General features: G+C 48.8%; 1 protein-coding gene across 1 annotated transcript in view; it reads left to right on the forward strand.

Moving 5' to 3' along the window:
* The first annotated feature begins 16153 nt into the window (after positions 1-16153).
* LONRF3 (LON peptidase N-terminal domain and ring finger 3) overlaps positions 16154-17042 on the forward strand; it is a 40286-nt gene continuing 39397 nt past the window's right edge. Inside the window, exon 1 of the mRNA XM_034649044.1 lies at positions 16154-17039. Within this exon, the coding sequence (XP_034504935.1) occupies positions 16323-17039 (717 nt within the window). The 5' untranslated portion in view covers positions 16154-16322. The remainder of the gene's footprint in view (positions 17040-17042) is intronic.

Genomic DNA, 17042 nt, shown 5'->3' on the forward strand with positions numbered 1-17042 from the left:
ACGACCAAAAACCAGGATAAAATACACCAACTCTACCTGACTTGGTTCCCTGAACTCTCAGATTGGTGTCCTCAACTCAAGGAGTCTGCCAGGCTCTATCTCAGCTCCCCTTCCCCATGTCCTATCCTGGAAACTTTCTAAAGGCAGTAAGTTGGGCCAAATCTTCCACCTTAAGACACTGGGAAAAGAAGGGCAAACCCAACCTAGAGCAAGTCAGGAGGAAATAATAAAGATCAGAGTGGAAATTAATGGGAGAGAGAATAGAAAAACAATGGAGATAAATCAATGAAACCAAAAGGTGTTCCTTTTGTCAACAAAACTGACAAACTTTTCATTAGATTGACTAAGAAAAAAGGAGAGACGACTCAAATTTCTAGACTCAGAAATGAGCTTACATAAATATAAATGAATTCTATGGATAATTACATGCCAACAAATTAGATAGGTGAAATGAACACTTTCCTAGAGAAACACAAACTACTGAAACTGACTTAAGAAAAAAAAATTATTTTAATAGATCTATTACAAGAGACTAAATTAGTAATTTTTTAAGAAACCTGTCCACAAAGGAAACACCCCAAGTTCAGATGGTTTATCACTGAATTACAACATTCAAAGAACTAATACTAACTCTTCACAAACTTTTCCAAAAATGGAAAAGGTGGAACCCTTCCCAGTTCAGTCTATGAGGCCTGATATTACCCTGATTACTCTAATACCAAAACCAAAGACATCACAAGAAAACTAGAGATCATTATCTGCTATGAATATGGGCACAAAAATCTGCAACAAAATAGTAGCAAACTGAACCTAACAACATATGAAAAGAATTATGCACCGTGAAAAGGGGGATTTATCCTAGGAATATAAGGTTGGTTTAACATCTGAAAATCAGTTAATGTAATGCATCATAGCAATTGAATAAAAAACAAAATCACATGATCGTCTTAATAGATGCAAAAAAAGCATTTGACAAAATCCAACACCCTTTCACGACAAAAACACTCAACAAACTAGGAATAGAAGGGAAACTTCCTCAGCAAAGACAGCTACAAAAGACCCACACCATACTTAATGGTGAAAGAATAGATGCTCTACCCTTAAGATGAGGAACAGAACAAAAATGTCTGCAGCTCAACATTTTGCTGGAATTCTAGCCAGCGTACTTAGGCAAGGAAAGGAAATAAGAGGCATCCAGATTGGAAAGAAAAAAGTAAAATTATCTCTATTGGCAGAGTACATGATCTTGTATGTAGAAAATTTTAAGGAATACACACACACACACAAACCCAATAATTACAGCTAATAAAAAAGTTCAGCAAGGGGATGCTGGGTGGCTCAGTCAGTTAAGCGTCTGCCTTCCACTCAGGTCATGATCTCAGCATCCTGGGATCGAGCCCCGAACCCCACATCCAGCTCCCTGCTCAACGGGGAGCCTACTTTTCCCTCTTCCTCTGCCTGCCACTCCCCCTGCTCATGCTCTCTCTCTGTCAAATAAATAAATAAAATCTTTAAAAAAAAAGTTCAGCAAGGTTGTAGGATACAAGATCAATATACAAAATCAACTGCATTTCTATATATTTATAACAAACAATCCCAAAATGAGATTAAGAAAACAATTCCAGGGATGCCTAGGCAGCTCAGTTAAACATCTGACTGTAGCTCAGGTCCTGGGATCAAGTCCCGCATCACACTCCTTGCTCAGTGGGGAGCCTGCTTCTTCCTTTCCCTCTCCCTTTGCCCCTCCCCCCACCTATGCTCTGGCTCTCTCTCTCAAATAAATAAAATCTTTTAAAAATTCCATTTACAATAGCATCAAAAAGAGTAAAATACTTAGCAATAAAGTTAAGAAAAGGAGCACAAAGCTTATATACTCTGAACACTTTAAGACACTGTTGAAAGAAATTAATGATCTAAGTAAGTGGGAACATATCCCATGCTCATGCACTGGAAGATTTAATATTGTGGAAATGGTAATACTTCCCAAAAGATCTGTAGATATAATGGAATCCCTATAAGAATCCCAGCTGGCTTCTCTTTAGAAATTGGCAAGCTGATTCTAAAATTCATATGGAATTGCATATGACCCAGAATAGCCAAAACAATCTTGAAAAAGAACAAAGTAGGAGGATTCACACTTCCCAATTTCAAAATTTACTACAAAGCAACGACAATCAAGCCAGTGTGGTAGTGGCATGAGGATAGACCTATAAGTCAATGAAATAAAATGGAGATTCCAGAAATAAAACCATGTGTCTATAGCCAACTGATTTTTGACAAGAGTGCCAAGATCAATCAATGGCGAAAGAATAGTCTTTTCAAAAATAGTGCTGAGACAGCTGGATAGCCACATGTAAGAGAATGAAATTGGACCATGCCCCACACCATATGCAAACATCAACTCAAAAATCTAAATATGAGGGGTGCCTGAGTGGCTCAGTCTTTAAGCTCAGGGCTTAAGAGTCCTGGGATCGAGCCCCACATCGGGCTCCTCTGCTGGGAACCTGCTTCTTCCTCTCCCACTCCCCCTACTTGTGTTCCCTCTCTCGCTGGCTGTCTCTCTCTCTGTGTCAAATAAATAAATGAAATCTTCAAAAAAAACACACCTAAATGTGAGAGCTAAAACTGTAGAACTCTTACAAGAAAACATAGGGATAAATCTTCATGACCTCAGGTTTGGCAAAGATTTATTTTTATTTATTTATTTATTTTTAAAAATTTTTTTAGAGAAGGAGAGAGAGATAAAGGAAGGGGGAGGGGCAGAGGGAGAGGGAGAGAGAGAATCTTAAGCAGGCTCCACACCCAGCACGGAGCCCGACACAGGGCTTGATCTCCTAACCCTGAGATCATGACCTGAGCCAAAACCAAGAGTCAGACGCCCAAGCGACCTAGCCACCCAGGCGCTGCCCCGCAAAGGATTTTTGTTTAGTACACCGAAAGGGTAAGCAACAGAAGGCAAAAATAAATCGGGCCTCATCAAAATTAAATACTTTTGTGCTTCAAAGAATACTCATCAAAGCACAAAGACGACCCACAGATTGGGAAAAAATATTTGCAAGTCATTAATCTTATAAGGGAGTTGTATCTAAACTATATAAAGAATTCTTACAACTCAATAAAAATATAAGTAACCCAATTAAAAAGTGAGCAAAGGATAAGAAGAGAGATTTCCCCAGGGAAGATATACAAATGGCCAATAAGCATGTGAACACTTGCTCGATGTCATCAGAGAAATGCAAATCAAACCCACAGTGAACTTCATGCCACTTTATACCCACTAGAATGGCTATAATAAAAGTCAGATGATAACAACTATCGGCAAGGATGTGGAGAAATTGGAACGCTTGTACATTGTTGGTGGGTATTTAAAGTGATGCAGCCGCTTTGCAAAACAGTCTGGTAGTTTCTGAAAAGTTTAAACATAGAGTTACCCTGTGAACCAGCAATTCTCTTCCAAGGTATGTACCCAAGAGAAAGGAAAATATATGTCCACAAAAAAAATTTTGTACATCGCAGCATTATTCATAATAACCAAAAGGTGAAAACAACCCAAACGTCCATCAACTGAAGAATGTAGAAATCAAATGGGCTATATCCATACAATGGAATCTTATTTGGTCCTAACAAGGAATGAAGTATATACACTGACGCACGCTACAACACGGATGAATCTTGAAAACGTTATGCTGAAAGAAGCCAGTTACAAAAAACCACATATTGTGTGATCCCACTTATTTGAAATGTCCAGAATAGGGAAATCTATAGACAGAAGGTAGATTCATCATCGTTTAAGGGCTGGAGGGAATAGGGAATAGTCAGCTAAAGGGTATGGGATGTCTTTTTGAGGAGATGACAATGTTCTAAAATTGGTGAAGGTTGCACGTATCTGTGAATATGCTAAAAACCATTGAATTGTATACTTCAAGCAGGTGAATTGCATGGTATGTGAATTACACCTCAACACAGCTATTAAAAAGAAAGAAGCTGAGGCATTTGTAGGGCTCATCTTGTTTGTTTTCTCTCTGGGATCACTGTCCTTTGTTACCTAATACCTAGTGTCTTGAAAACTGTTGCTTCATGTTGTCCTTTTTTTTTTATTATTGTTTCATGTGGAGGGGAAAAATACAAATCCTTAGCCAGAAGTTGCAGTCTCCCTGTTTTTTTAACTGGCAAAACTGAGGCCAAAAGCAGCTAACGGGCTTGCCAAAGATCATGCTAGTTAGTGACAGAGTAAGGACCACAACCAAGACTTCCTGATATCTAATCCGAATGCAGACACCATTGTTTCTTGTCTGTCCAGCTTCTGGGGCAACTTGATGGCAGAAGGTTTATTAGCCAGTCATAGACAAAGCAAATGTCTGTGACTCGAGGATCCCCGAAAAACCCAGATCAGCTCTTCCCCTCGATCAGCAAGCATGTATTGCACACTTAGGGCAATGCTTGTTCGGGAGACATTCCTGGGGAGGGAAAAGCACGTGCCATGATCTCTGGCAACAGGGGGCTCACCATCTGTTTGGAAGAAAAGGCGGTACACGAACCATCTCTGGGACTCGAGCATGATAACCTGTAATATAATGAATGTCTCGTCAGCTGCGCAGCCAAGACTGTCGGGAGGGGTCATGGTGTGTGGGCTTTACTCAGGAAAGGTTTCCAAGGGGAGGAAAAATTTGGGTTTCAAAAGATAAGCAGCATCCCCTGACTGGGTTGGGGCACTGCAGGCAGGACGTTGTCTCCGGAGGGTGTGTGTTAAAATGCACACAAGGCCTCAGAGGTTCCTTGGCTGTAAGAAAAGCCCGAGTCTTGGGGTGGGAAAGCGCTGGGATACTGTGCTGCCCACAGGACAGAGCTGGGGGATTTGCTGGAAGTCCTGTGAGGAGTGGGACGACTAAGAAGGCAGCTCCTTAGCCTACTGCAAAATCAAATGCTCCCAGGCAGTGTTTCTAGGAAAACAAGTGTCATGCCAGGTCATGAAAAGCTGGGCTGTCCACTTGAAGTTACAGACCCTAGTCATTCAATAGTCCAGAGCCTTGTCATTCAATCCTTCACTGAATATGTACTGAACACCTACTATATACTGGGAATTATACTAGCGGCTGGGGATTCTCAGGTGCCTAAGACTTGTGCTCACCCTAGTTCATGGTCTAGAGAGGAGGACACTTGCACGATGACAGATTTCCTAAGGGAACGGTGCTCTCTTTCCCCGCCCAATTCCACCACTACCCCCCCGCCCCGTCGGTCAGCAGAAGCGGCCAAGTCCTTCCCCCTTGCACACCTGTCTCCAGGGTCAGAGTAGGACAGGGGGAAGGACACAAGGCTACAACAACTTGGACAGGTTTCCCTTCAATGTCAGGCCTGGCAAGGGCCACTCCCTGAAGACCCATCCAGAACTACCTTGTACAGCCTGGGCCCAAAAGTCACCACCTCCAGGCAGCCTCCTTTCCTGTGTCTGCTCCCCGCCCCACCGCCACCCCCACAGCCTCTCCTGGATGACAGTGACCTGTGCGGACCTGGTTTAGCTCCCCTGTGAGCACAGGCCATTAAGGGGGGACGTCCGCGCTTCGAGTTTGTAACAGTCACGGTGTCTTTGTGCGGGTGGATGTGGGACAAATGTTTGTGGGCTGAGTTCCAAGAGCTCTGTAATGACTGTCCTCGTCAACGGTGTCGCTCTTCTACCCGCCTAGGGCTTGTCTACCGGGGGCCTTATCCCCCTCCGTTTCCATCTCGGGACCCTCTCCACGGCCTCCCGTGAGGTCTCTGCTCCTGTGGCCCGTGGGACGCTCGTGGTGCTGTGATGCTGGGAGGGGAGGGGCCGCAGCCCCCAGGTGAGAGCTTGTCCCTGGCCTCCTAGTCCCACCGAGTCACAGCCGGACGGGGTTGTGGGTGTTCTCCCACACGGGGGTTCCGTCCCCCTGCAGGAGCCTGAAGCCCTTGGGCAAAGGGCCTGGAGCCCAGCCCCTCCTGTTGCTGGCGGAGGCCAGGGGAGACAAGGGGACCTTCAGGATCCGGCCGGCCTCTCAGGACTGGACCTTGCCTCCCCCATCCCAGGAGGGTCACCGCACAGGCCCGGGACTGGAGCCCAGCCCCTGGGAGTGGGGTGGGTCGGCAGCTCTCCATTGTTCCTGTGGAGCAGGAGTGCAGACCTGCCGGGTCCTGGGCAGTTGGCACCGCCGAAGGCTCACCTGGCTCATGGGGTTTGAAGCAAGATCAATCATGCCTCCGCTTGTGCAGGGCTTTGCCATTCACAGAGACACTTCTCCATCATCTCCTCGATGCCTCACGATAGGCAGATTAGGTGCTGGGTTTTCTATAAAGTGTAAATTCACCTTCTTCATTCATTTTTTTTCTCTCCCTTCTGGTTTTATAACTTAGAGAATTGTACTCCCCCCCAACCCACCAGAAAAAAAAGTAAGCCTTAGCAGTACAAGTGCCTGAGAAAAATACAAACAAACCCATGCATCTTGGTTGACAGTTAAGTCTGATAACACTCCACTCAGCAATTACAGACCAGAGACATACTCCCTGGTGAGCAAACGGTCGAGTTTCAGGGAAAATCCCTAATAACTATGAGCATATTATGGAGTCAGAAACCCAACTTACCAAACAGATTCATGAGAAAGTGGTTATTCACAGTTTGAAGGTATACTTATTTCAGAAGAGACTCATAAAGTTATTGAATTTGAGTGAGTATGCATTTGTATGTTCTAGTCCCCAGGGTTTTCAGATAGGAGTTTATAGAAAGTGACTTGCTCTATCCTGCAGCTAATTAGTGGCCAAGCCTAGGACTTAGGCTCATTCTTTCTGAACCCCAGACTCTTCATTTGAGCCTCCCTGGGATAGAAGGCTTTGCTTCCAGACTACTCATTAAACACTAAGTAGAAAGAAAGGAAAAGAATGTCTTAAAGCTCAGGGGTGTGAAGCCGTCCTACGTTGACAACCAATTAAAAACTCAGATAAAGTACCTCTGAAATGATTATATGCTGCAAAGCAGTTGATGGGGAAACAAGACTTGAATTCCTTAAAAGGGATTTACAGTAAAGATCTAGAAACTCATCTAACAGCATATTCTGGAGGAGTGAACGGGAGATGTCAGGGTAGAAAGCCAGAGTCCTGATCAGATTCCTTCTGGCTCTCGGACCCCACATAAATCATTGACCCTTCCTCAGCCTCTATTACTCATCTTAAGTGAAAGAATGATGCCAATATCTAAATCGTTCCCAAAGAGTCAACTAAGGTCATCTCATCAGTCCCCACATCTGCTCCATTTTATCCTGAATGTCTCTTGAACCCTCATTTTTCCCTAGCCTCCCTGGCCTTCCTTTAGTTCACCTTTCTGCCTGGTCTCCCCCAGGCTGCACTTTGTCATTCATCCCTTTCCACTTTGCAGCCGAAGATCTTTCTAAACAGCAAAGCCGGTCCCATCATGAATCTGCTTTAAACCGTTCAAACAGCATCTTCTTCCTCTCAGGATAAAAGCACAAGTCCTTGCCCTGGTCTACATAGTCCTTCATGGCCTGGAACCTGCCTGCCTCTCCAGATTTATCTCACACTGCTCCTCTCGCTAAATTCTATGCTCCAGCCATGACACACTAGTAGCAGTTCCCTAGTGAGCCAGCCTCCCTCCCCTCCAGCGTTGGCAGTGGCTTTTTCCTCTATCTCAAATGCTCAGCCCCTTCCAGCACGCCTTTCCTCCCCCTAACCCCGTAGTCCTGCAGAATTCTGGGTCCATATTACCCACCTGGGAAGCCCTCCCCCACTCTGAACTCTCCTCCTCTGAGCCCCCCATCAGCACCCTATGCTTCTGTCTTCTCAGCACTCATCTCCCGAGTGCCTTCTCCCATGGTAGTCTCTCCCACTCAGTTCGGCAGGACTGTCTTACTCATCATGTTTCCAGCGGAGCCTGTTGAATGAATGATGAGTGTTTAAATGCTTTGTAAATTGCGACTTGCTACACAAGTGTTAAGTATTATGTAATATTACCATGTTCGGGTTGGCTATTTAATATTGTTGGCCTACTCCCCATTTGATAATAACGGATATCACATTTCAATTACATCATTCTGGCTCCTTCTTAAACCCAATACTATTAAACGCTACCACTCACCGAGTATTTAACCTGGGCTAGGTTCTGTGGTAAGATTTGAGACATACGATCTCATTTACACATCATCATAGCAATCTTATGTGAACTAGGTTCTATGATAAGCGTCATCCCCATTTTTCAGTTGGAAGAACTAAAGCAGGCTCAAAGAGGTTAAGTAGCTCGCACAGCATCAAATAGCTCGATTTTGAATCCAGATACTTCAAGATCCAAACCTGAATTCTAGGGGCGCCTGGGTGGCTCAGTCAATTAAGCATCTGCCTTCGGCTCAGGTCATGATCTAGGGGTCCTAAGATTGAGCCCTGAGTCTGGCTCTCTGCTCAGTGGGGAGTCTGCTTCTCTCTCTCTCTCTCACTCTCCCTCTGTGTTCTCTCTCTCTCTCCCTCTCTCAAATAAACAAATAAAAATCGAAAAAAAACCCCTGAATTCTGACATCTCCCAGTTCTCCCAAGGTTTTCAGATAAAGACACTATGAGCAGTGAAAAGCAGCCCACAGAATGGGAGAAATGGGAGAAAAAATTTGCAAGTCACGTGTCTGATGAAGGATTAATACCCAGACTATAGAGAGAACTCTTAGAACTCAGCAACAAAACAACAAACAACCCGATCTGAAAAAAATGGGCAAAGGACTTGAATAGAAATTTCTCCAAAGACCTGCAAATGGCCAATAAGCAAATGAAAAAAAACACTCAAATCACTCATCATCAGGGAAATGCAAATCAAAACCACGATGAAATGCCACCTCACACCCATGAGGATGGCTCTCGTGAAAAGAAAACAACAGAAAATAACGAGTGCTGACAAGGCTACGGAGCAATTGGAACCCTTGTGGTTGCTGGTATGAATGTAAAATGGCGCAGCCGCTATGGAAAACAATATAGTGGTTCCTCAAATTAAAAATAGAATTGCCAGCCCATCATCATATAATCCCACAGTTCTACTTCTGGGTTTTGATCCCAAAAAGTGAAAGCAGGTTCTGGAAGAGAGCTTTGCATGCTCATGTATGTAGCAGTATTATTTGCAATAGTCGAAAGGTAGAAGCAACCCAAATGTCCATTGACTGATGAATGAACAAGCAAGAAAGCAAGATGAATGTACCTCCAGGGGAATATTACACAGCCTTTACAAGCAAAGAAATTCTGACACAGGCTACAACATGAATGAACGTTGAGGACATTATAGTGAGTGAAGTAAGCCAGCCACAAAAAGACAGTACCTAGAGTTGTCAGATTCATAGAGACAGAAAGGGGCTGGAGAGAGGGGGAAATGGAGAGTTGCCATTCAACGGGTACACAGTTTTGGTTTTGCAAGCTGAAGAAAGTTCTGGAGATGGGTGGTGGTACTGGTTGCATAATGATGCGAATGTACTTAATCCCACTAGACCGTACACTTAAAATGGTGAAATGGTCAATGTTATGTTTTATATATTTTGCCGCAATTTATAAAAGATTTTAACCATTCCCAGGCCTGCCGAAGTTTTCAGTTCATTTTCTTCTGATGGATGTTTGCTGTTTTCTCTCCAGATAACCTGCCTTTTGTTTCTTTTTCCCCCTAAGACCAGACTGCTCTCTGCCAGGATCTCTAGGGCCTCTGCACTGGCCAGCAGCCCTGCAGAACGTGGGGCCCGGCCCCGGGCCGTTAGCTTGCTGTCTTGGGAAGAAAGCGCGTCTACTCCAGCGGCACTCGGTACAGTTGGCAGATGACTGTGGGTCCCTTCTGTTCCCAGGAATCCCATCGGGACTCACTGCACTGTGTGTTTTCCATCACTGTGGCTAATCCCAACAGTGACGTTGGGAGTCGTTATTAATAGGTGAAGGACACACAGAGAGAGAGGGGCAGTGGCTTGGGCTGAGTCACACAGCAAAGTTAGACCTCGGAGCTCCCAGCCTCTAACCTCACCCTGGGCTTTGTCCCACACACCTGGCAGTTCCAGAGACTTGCTCCTTTTTGTACTCTGGGCAGCCAACTCTGGCCAACCAAGTGGGTCTGATTTGTCTTGCAGAGAACTGAAGCACAATCTTCCTTGAGATGATAGCTTCTGATCTTTCTATTTCTACCGGTTGACAGGAAACCAGAGACCACACTACTTGCTGAATGACCTTGAACACACCATTGAAAGTCTCTGGGCGGGGGGCGGGGGGGAAGAAAGTCTCTGGACCCTCAGTTTTCCCTTCAGTAAAAAGTAGACAAGAATTATTGATAGCCACCCCCCAGAGAAGCTGAGGATGAGCTAGGGAGAGAAGGATTGGGGTGCACTTATCCAGTCTGTTCTGCATTATCTTTTACGTGGGTGAGCCCCAAACCTCGTTGAGCATCATCATCACATGGGTAGCCTTTAAATATAGAAATCCCGGGGCACCTGGGTGGCACAGCGATTAAGCGTCTGCCTTCAGCTCAGGGCGTGATCCTGGCGTTATGGGATCGAGCCCCACATCAGGCTCTTCCGCTATGAGCCTGCTTCTTCCTCTCCCACTCCCCCTGCTTGTGTTCCCTCTCTCGCTGGCTGTCTCTATCTCTGTCAAATAAATAAATAAAATCTTAAAATATATATATAGAAATCCCTGGGCCTTGACCAGCTCAGCTTCCTTGAATTTCTCCTTTTTTCCCAGCCAGGTAGCCCCTGATGTGAAGGGAAGCCCCTCGAGTTGAGAAGTGAGGTGGTCTTGAACTCCTCTAGTTAAATCCTCTCCCGCTTGGCTTAAAGGCACCCTCTCTATGAGCTGGGAAGCAGTGCTGTCTGTCTCCTTTGAGCTCTCGCTTTGACTCGCTGATCCCCCGATTTTGGCACTTCTCACATACTGCCTGTTTTTTTTACTTAACTATTTCAAATCTTTGCCTCTTGTTTCCTCAGTTAGCTACTGGAGGGTGAGAACTGTGCCATATCCTTCTATTACTGCCCACAAATGCTAGCTCCGTTAGCACATAGTATATGTTCAATAAACATGTGCTGAATTGCAAATCATGTAAGAAACCTGAAATAACTTTTGACTTATGTGGGGAGATGTTCTGTGTCCTTTGGAAGCTTTCTGCTCACATGGGAAGAACGTTAAACAGAGACAGGAGGCCTAGCTTCTGATCCTGGCTGTGTCACGGATTCCCACAGCAAGTCAGTTCCCTCATTTGTGAAACTAGGGCTGATCTGTCAAGTTTTTACACTTTTAGTTTTGAGCGGTGGGTTTGGGCTACTCTAGATGCCAAGAGGCAGCCTTTTTCTTGTCAGTTTAACGCCCATGATGACTTTTTTCCCCTCATAAAAGCTGCATAATTTTTTTTAAAAAGACTTTATTTATTTATTTGACACAGAGAGAGAGAGCGTGAGCAGGGAGAGCAGCAGGCAGAGGGAGAGGGAGAAGCAGGATCTCCGCTCAACAAGGAGGCCAACGTGGGGCTTGATCCCAGGACCCTGGGATCATGACCTGAGCCAAAGGCAGATGCTTAACCAAGTGAGCCACCCAGATGCCCCAAGGCTGCATAATTGATGGGTCACCCACAGTTTATAACATGAGAAACTCAAGTAAAGAGTAAGTAAGTGCTTTGGCCAAGCTATCGTGCATAGTGTGTGTGTGTGTGTGTGTGTGTGCAGGGTTGTATGGGACTGTCGGCTCTTTCCAATTTTAGTATATGTGCTGCCAAAGTGAGCACAGGACTGTCAACACTTAATTATCTGTGTGTTCACTATCTCCTCTGTGAATGACCCAGGGCAAAGGTATGACCTTCTAGCTGGATGTCCTTTTGTCCCTCTGCACTCTCCCATGCAGAGCCAAAATGTCCACTGCCATGTTCAGTAAGATCTGTTCGAATTCTGTCCTTTGAGGGGCACCTGGGTGGCTCAGTGGGTTAAGTGTCCGACTCTTGATTTTGCCTCAGGTCATGATCTCAGGGTCCTGGGATGGAGCCCCGCATCAGTCTCCACACTCAGCGGGGAGTCTGCCTGAGGATTCTCTCCCTCTGCCCCTCCCCCTTCCCTCTCTAAAAGAAAACAAAATCAAAAACAAATACTGTCCTTGGAGGAGGAGATGAAAAACCCAAGACACTAGTCTTGCCCTCATGGAATTTCTAGTCTGTCTAGGAAGCTGGGATAAGAATGTGTGGGAAAAGTATGTGCAACCATCTGTAAAGGGAGCACCTGGGAGCCAAGTGCAGCTTTGATCTCTCTCCAGTACCTACAACAGTGCCTCAACAAATATGTGAAAATAGGTGAAAACTGCCATGGTTTTCAAACTTTTTATTTTATTGTATTTATTTTTATTTACATTCAGTTAATGAACACATAGTGTATGATTCATTTCAGAGGTGGAAGTCAGTGATTCGTCAGTTGCATATAACACCCAGTGCTCATCCCATCACGTGCCCACCTTAATGCCCATCACTCAGTTGCTCCATCCCCCCACCCCCTCCCCTCCAGAGACCCTCGGTTTTTTCCCAATGATTAAGAGTCTCTTATGGTTTGTCTCCCTCTCTGGTTTCCTTGTCAGACTTCTTAAAGAAGGGAAGGCCTTTCATTGGTGAGATTGTACCCCAAAGCGCACAGTGCTGCCCTTGGAGGGAGCTAGGGTGGAGCCCTGCCAGCTGTCTCCTCTGGGTCCCAGAGAGGTTCCTCAGCGCCCAGTTGGAAAACTTGCTGTAGTCACTGGAAAAGGATCAACCCGTGCTCTTCCCGCCCGCCACTGTTAACCTTAGCCACGAGGGATCCTAGTAAAATAAACTGAGGTTTGAAGAACCAGGCACTCCCAAGGGAATATTTGCATCTGAAATGTGTTGTCCATCTCTCCTGCCCCCTCCTTGTAGGGAGCTCCACTTAGTGAGAGCAGAGGGGAGGAAGTTTTGAGTAGAGGACTTTTGAGTTGGTCCACAAATGTATGTGGAGGTGATGTGTGTTTACTTTAAAGAAGGAAAGAAAGTCACTGTGGTGATGTTTTCCAGAATTCCATAGAAGCCCACTTGGTGTTATCCTACAGGTGGTCCTGATATGCAAATACAATAGAAACCTCTCATGGAGTCTGTCCGGTCAGTGAGCACATGGTGCCACCTGTTTTTGGTACCAGTGCACCCTGCATCACCCTGACGGCTATTAACAATACTGGCCAAATTCATGGTCAGCTTCGGGTACACACAGATGCCAAAGGGGGCTTCCTGGTGAAAGCATCGCTACTCCATGCCTGCAGGACTGAAACCCGCTGCCTGACTTGCCTTGGCCTTCTCCACGCCCCCTCCCACCCAGATGGGCAAGGGAGGGAAACCAACCCAGAAGATGTTTACTCGTCAAGGTGGTCCAGGGAGCAAGGCGCATCTCAAAACTGCATCTGGAAGACAACTGGCAGTGACCAACATCTTTTTAAAAACTTGTCAAAGGGATAAAGATCTTGAATTAAGCTTTCATCATTATCCATTCACGGTGCTTTCATTACCTCTCATTACCTGCCCATGACCTACAGACTGTCCCTCCTCACAGGTGTCAGAAGGGGCAGACAGATAATTAAATTTGGGGACCCTGCTATAGACTGAATGTGTTGCTCCCCCACTCTTATGCTGAAACCTAATTCCCCAATGTGATGGTATTTGGAGGTGGGGCCCTTGGGAGGTGATTAAATCAAAAAGGGCTCTCACTCTCATGAATGGAATTAGCGCCCTTATAAAAAAGATCCTGGAGAGATCACTCACCTTCCACCATGTGAGGACACAGCCGGAAGATGGCTGTCTATGAACCAGGAAGTGGGCCCTCACCAGACACCAAATCTGCTGGAGTCTTGATCTGGGTCTTGTTCAGCCTCCAGAAGTGTGATAACTACATTTCTGTTTCTTACAAGGCACCTGGTCTATAGTAGTTTATTATGGCAGCCTGAATGGACTAAGACAGAGCCCATTCAACAGCAGGGCAATTCAAAGGGTGAAGGAGATTCCCTTAGGAAGCTGGGAGCCCCAGCTTCTCCTCCACTGCCTGGCATGGCCGTCTCCTCCCCTCTTGGTCAGTCCCCTGACTTCTCTATCTTCAAAATCTAGCTCAGGCCTGACCCTGATGAAGAGGACAGCAGTCTAGCCACCCCTGCCCTTCTGCTACTACTGCCGACTTCACCCCCTTGTCCAAGCCACCACCACCCCCCTCCAGCATCTGGACTAGTCTTGTACTTAAGCAATTGAGTTGGTATCATGAAATTCAGTCTTAGGATAGAAGCCACTGAAGGCGAGGGCTGGAGGGAACCCTGGAGAGCAGGAGAAACTAAGGCCTGAGTGGAGGACTTGCCCAAAGTCTCATAGCAAGTCATGGCGAAGCTAGGGCTGCAAGCCAAGTTTTCCTATGAGCGCTTTGTGGCTTCCTGGCTGTCCTGAGCTCCTTGGTTTCTGTTCTTGGTCTATTTCCCCTCTATTGCAGCGTCCCTTCTCCCCTCTGACCCTTCCCCCAGTCCTGTCTCACCAGAGGGAGGCTCTAGAAATCGCTGCAGGACAGTGTACTTGTTCTTTGAGACTTTGGTGTTGACTCGAGGGGAGATTAAGGACCTGAAGAGACACAGAGCCCTGACGGAGCCTGTGGTCCCCAGCAGTGAAACGTGACTTGATTCCAACTAAGATCATCCCTGACATGTGTTCAGAACCCCAAACATTGGTTCCTAGGGTTTAGATCATTTGCCCAAGGTCCCTCAGCTAAGAAATGGCCACGGCGGGAACCAACTGTAGGTCTTCGGGCGCTGGGGCGGCGCTGGGCCCCCACGCGCGGCTCCAGGCACTGCTCGGAGCCCACAGGCGGCGGAGGCTCCGGGAGCCAGGGGCAAGCCCAGACGTCAGCCCCCTGCTCGCAGCAGCGTGGCCGTGGCGGATGTGCGTTATTACTTTAGGTCTCGAAGCCTCTTCTTTTGCGAGAGTGGCTCCCATCAACTTCTGAGGGCGGGGGGTGGGGAGAGATCGCGGGAGCAGTTCGCACAGGCCTTCTGGAAGGAAGCGGGGCACCCTCGAGGCCGCCCAGCTATTGTGAGCCCGGCACCGCGGCCGGCACACAACCCTCGCTTCCCCCCCGCCCCCGCAGCCACCCGCTGCGACGCGCCGGGGCCGAGAATGAGGCGCTCCGGAGCCCCGAACCTGGGGGCAGCAGGGCCAGCCGCTCGAGAGCGCCAGGACTCGCGGACTTTCCCCCGGGGAGCGCTCTCGGTTTCTGTCCCCCCTGCGGTTCTCCCACGCCCCCAGGGTACCCGCTGAGCCCAGCGCAGTTCTCGTGGCCACGCCCCCTCATGGCTCCCCAGAGTCCCCCTCGTGGTCCCCCAGGGCCTCGTGCCCGCCGGCGGCAGGTTCTGTCGCTGGCGGGAGAGCGGTGAAGCGCGGGACACGCGAAGCACCTCCCCTGGGCCCCGTCCGGCAAGCGCATCTTCCTGACGGGTCCCTCGCCGCTCGGCGAGCGCCACCCAACTTCTGCGCCCACCGGACCCGCTGTCCGGGTGGCTCCCAGCACAGAAGCGCCCTCGGATGATTACACTCACTACCTTTGGGGTGGGGGCTCCCGGGGGAAGGCGGTTAGGGACCCGAATGTGGGCAGCCGTGACAGGGCTCCCAGGGCTCGCGAGCCGCGGCCCGGAACTGGAGTGAGGGGGGTGTGGGCTTCCCGGGGACCATCCCAACACGCTTCCCTCCGCAGACGTCAACCGTAGCCCCTAGGCGCGCGAGCCTTCCGCATCTCCTCAGAGATCTGGCGGGCTGCGCACCTCGAGGTCTTGGGGTCTCGAGGGATGGGTTGGGGGAGGGGCCGCCAGCTAACGGCTGGCTGAGGGGACCTGTTTGCCGGCGGGTTTGAAGGTGGGATCGGGTAGGGTTTGGTGACGGTGAAGCCCGAGAAATGACTTTGGGCTTTTTTTCCTTCCCTCTCCTCAGAAAAGCAACCACATTGTGAGGGGGAAATAGGGAGGAAAGTAAACACAAACAACCCCAAAAAGACGCCAAGAAAAGCGAAGCCAAAAGAAGCAAGCCCAACACGGTTACAAAACTGGTTTTGTAACAATTTCCCTGCCGCTGGCCAATGAGCGGCGTGGCGGCGCGTCACGTGGTACTGTTTTATATAACGCTTTGCTGAGACAAGACAGTTATTAGTCGGCGCGGGGCGGCCGGCGTGGAGCTCGTGGAGGCGCGGCAGGGGGTGGCGCACGGCAACGCGGCGGTGACAGTCCGGACTCTCTTCAGTCGTCGCTCTCTGCTCTAGGTCTCTGGCCCTAGACGCCTCTTCCCTGCGCGCCTGTCTCCCTCTATGGATTCACTTCAGACTGGACAGATGCTGAGCTTGCCCGCCGAGCTCGGCGGCAACAACTTAGAACTGGCGGAGCCGGCGACATCCGCGGCCCGCGTCGACATGGGCCCCCAGCCGGAGGCGGCTACAGAAGGCTCCGCACCTTTAGCCACTCGGGAGCCGGAGCCGGGGCCGGAGGAGCAGCCTCCGAGTACCCCGACGCCCGAGTGCAAAGTCCTGCTCGAGCAGGCTGACGCCCTGGCGTCTGGGGGGCGCCTCCGGGAAGCCTTCGAGGTGTACAGACAGCTCTCCGAGCGGCAGCAGCTGGTGGCCGAGCAGCTGGAACAACTGGTGCGCTGCCTGGCCCAGAACGTCCCTCAAGGCAAGGTGCTGCCGCCGGCGCCCCGGGACGGGAGCGGTGCGGCGAGCCGTGAGGCGGCGGCGAAAGAGGCAGGGGCACCAACGGTCGCCGCGGCCACCAAGGTGTGGGACGGCTTCAAGTGCCGTAAGTGCCATGGGTTTCTGTCAGACCCCGTGTCCTTGTCGTGCGGCCACACCTTCTGTAAACTGTGCCTGGAACGCGGGAGGGCCACCGACCGGCGCTGCACCCTGTGCGGGGTCAAGCTCTCGGTGTTGATGTTGGCCGCCGGGATGGCGCGCGGGGTCCGGCGAGTCGCGCAGCCGCCGCCGCCGGCGGCGACCGCCGAGCCACCGCTGCTGCCGCCGGCCACCGCCGCCGCC

This window comes from Ailuropoda melanoleuca, chromosome X (assembly GCF_002007445.2).
Source record: "Ailuropoda melanoleuca isolate Jingjing chromosome X, ASM200744v2, whole genome shotgun sequence".
NCBI classification, from domain to species: domain Eukaryota; kingdom Metazoa; phylum Chordata; class Mammalia; order Carnivora; family Ursidae; genus Ailuropoda; species Ailuropoda melanoleuca.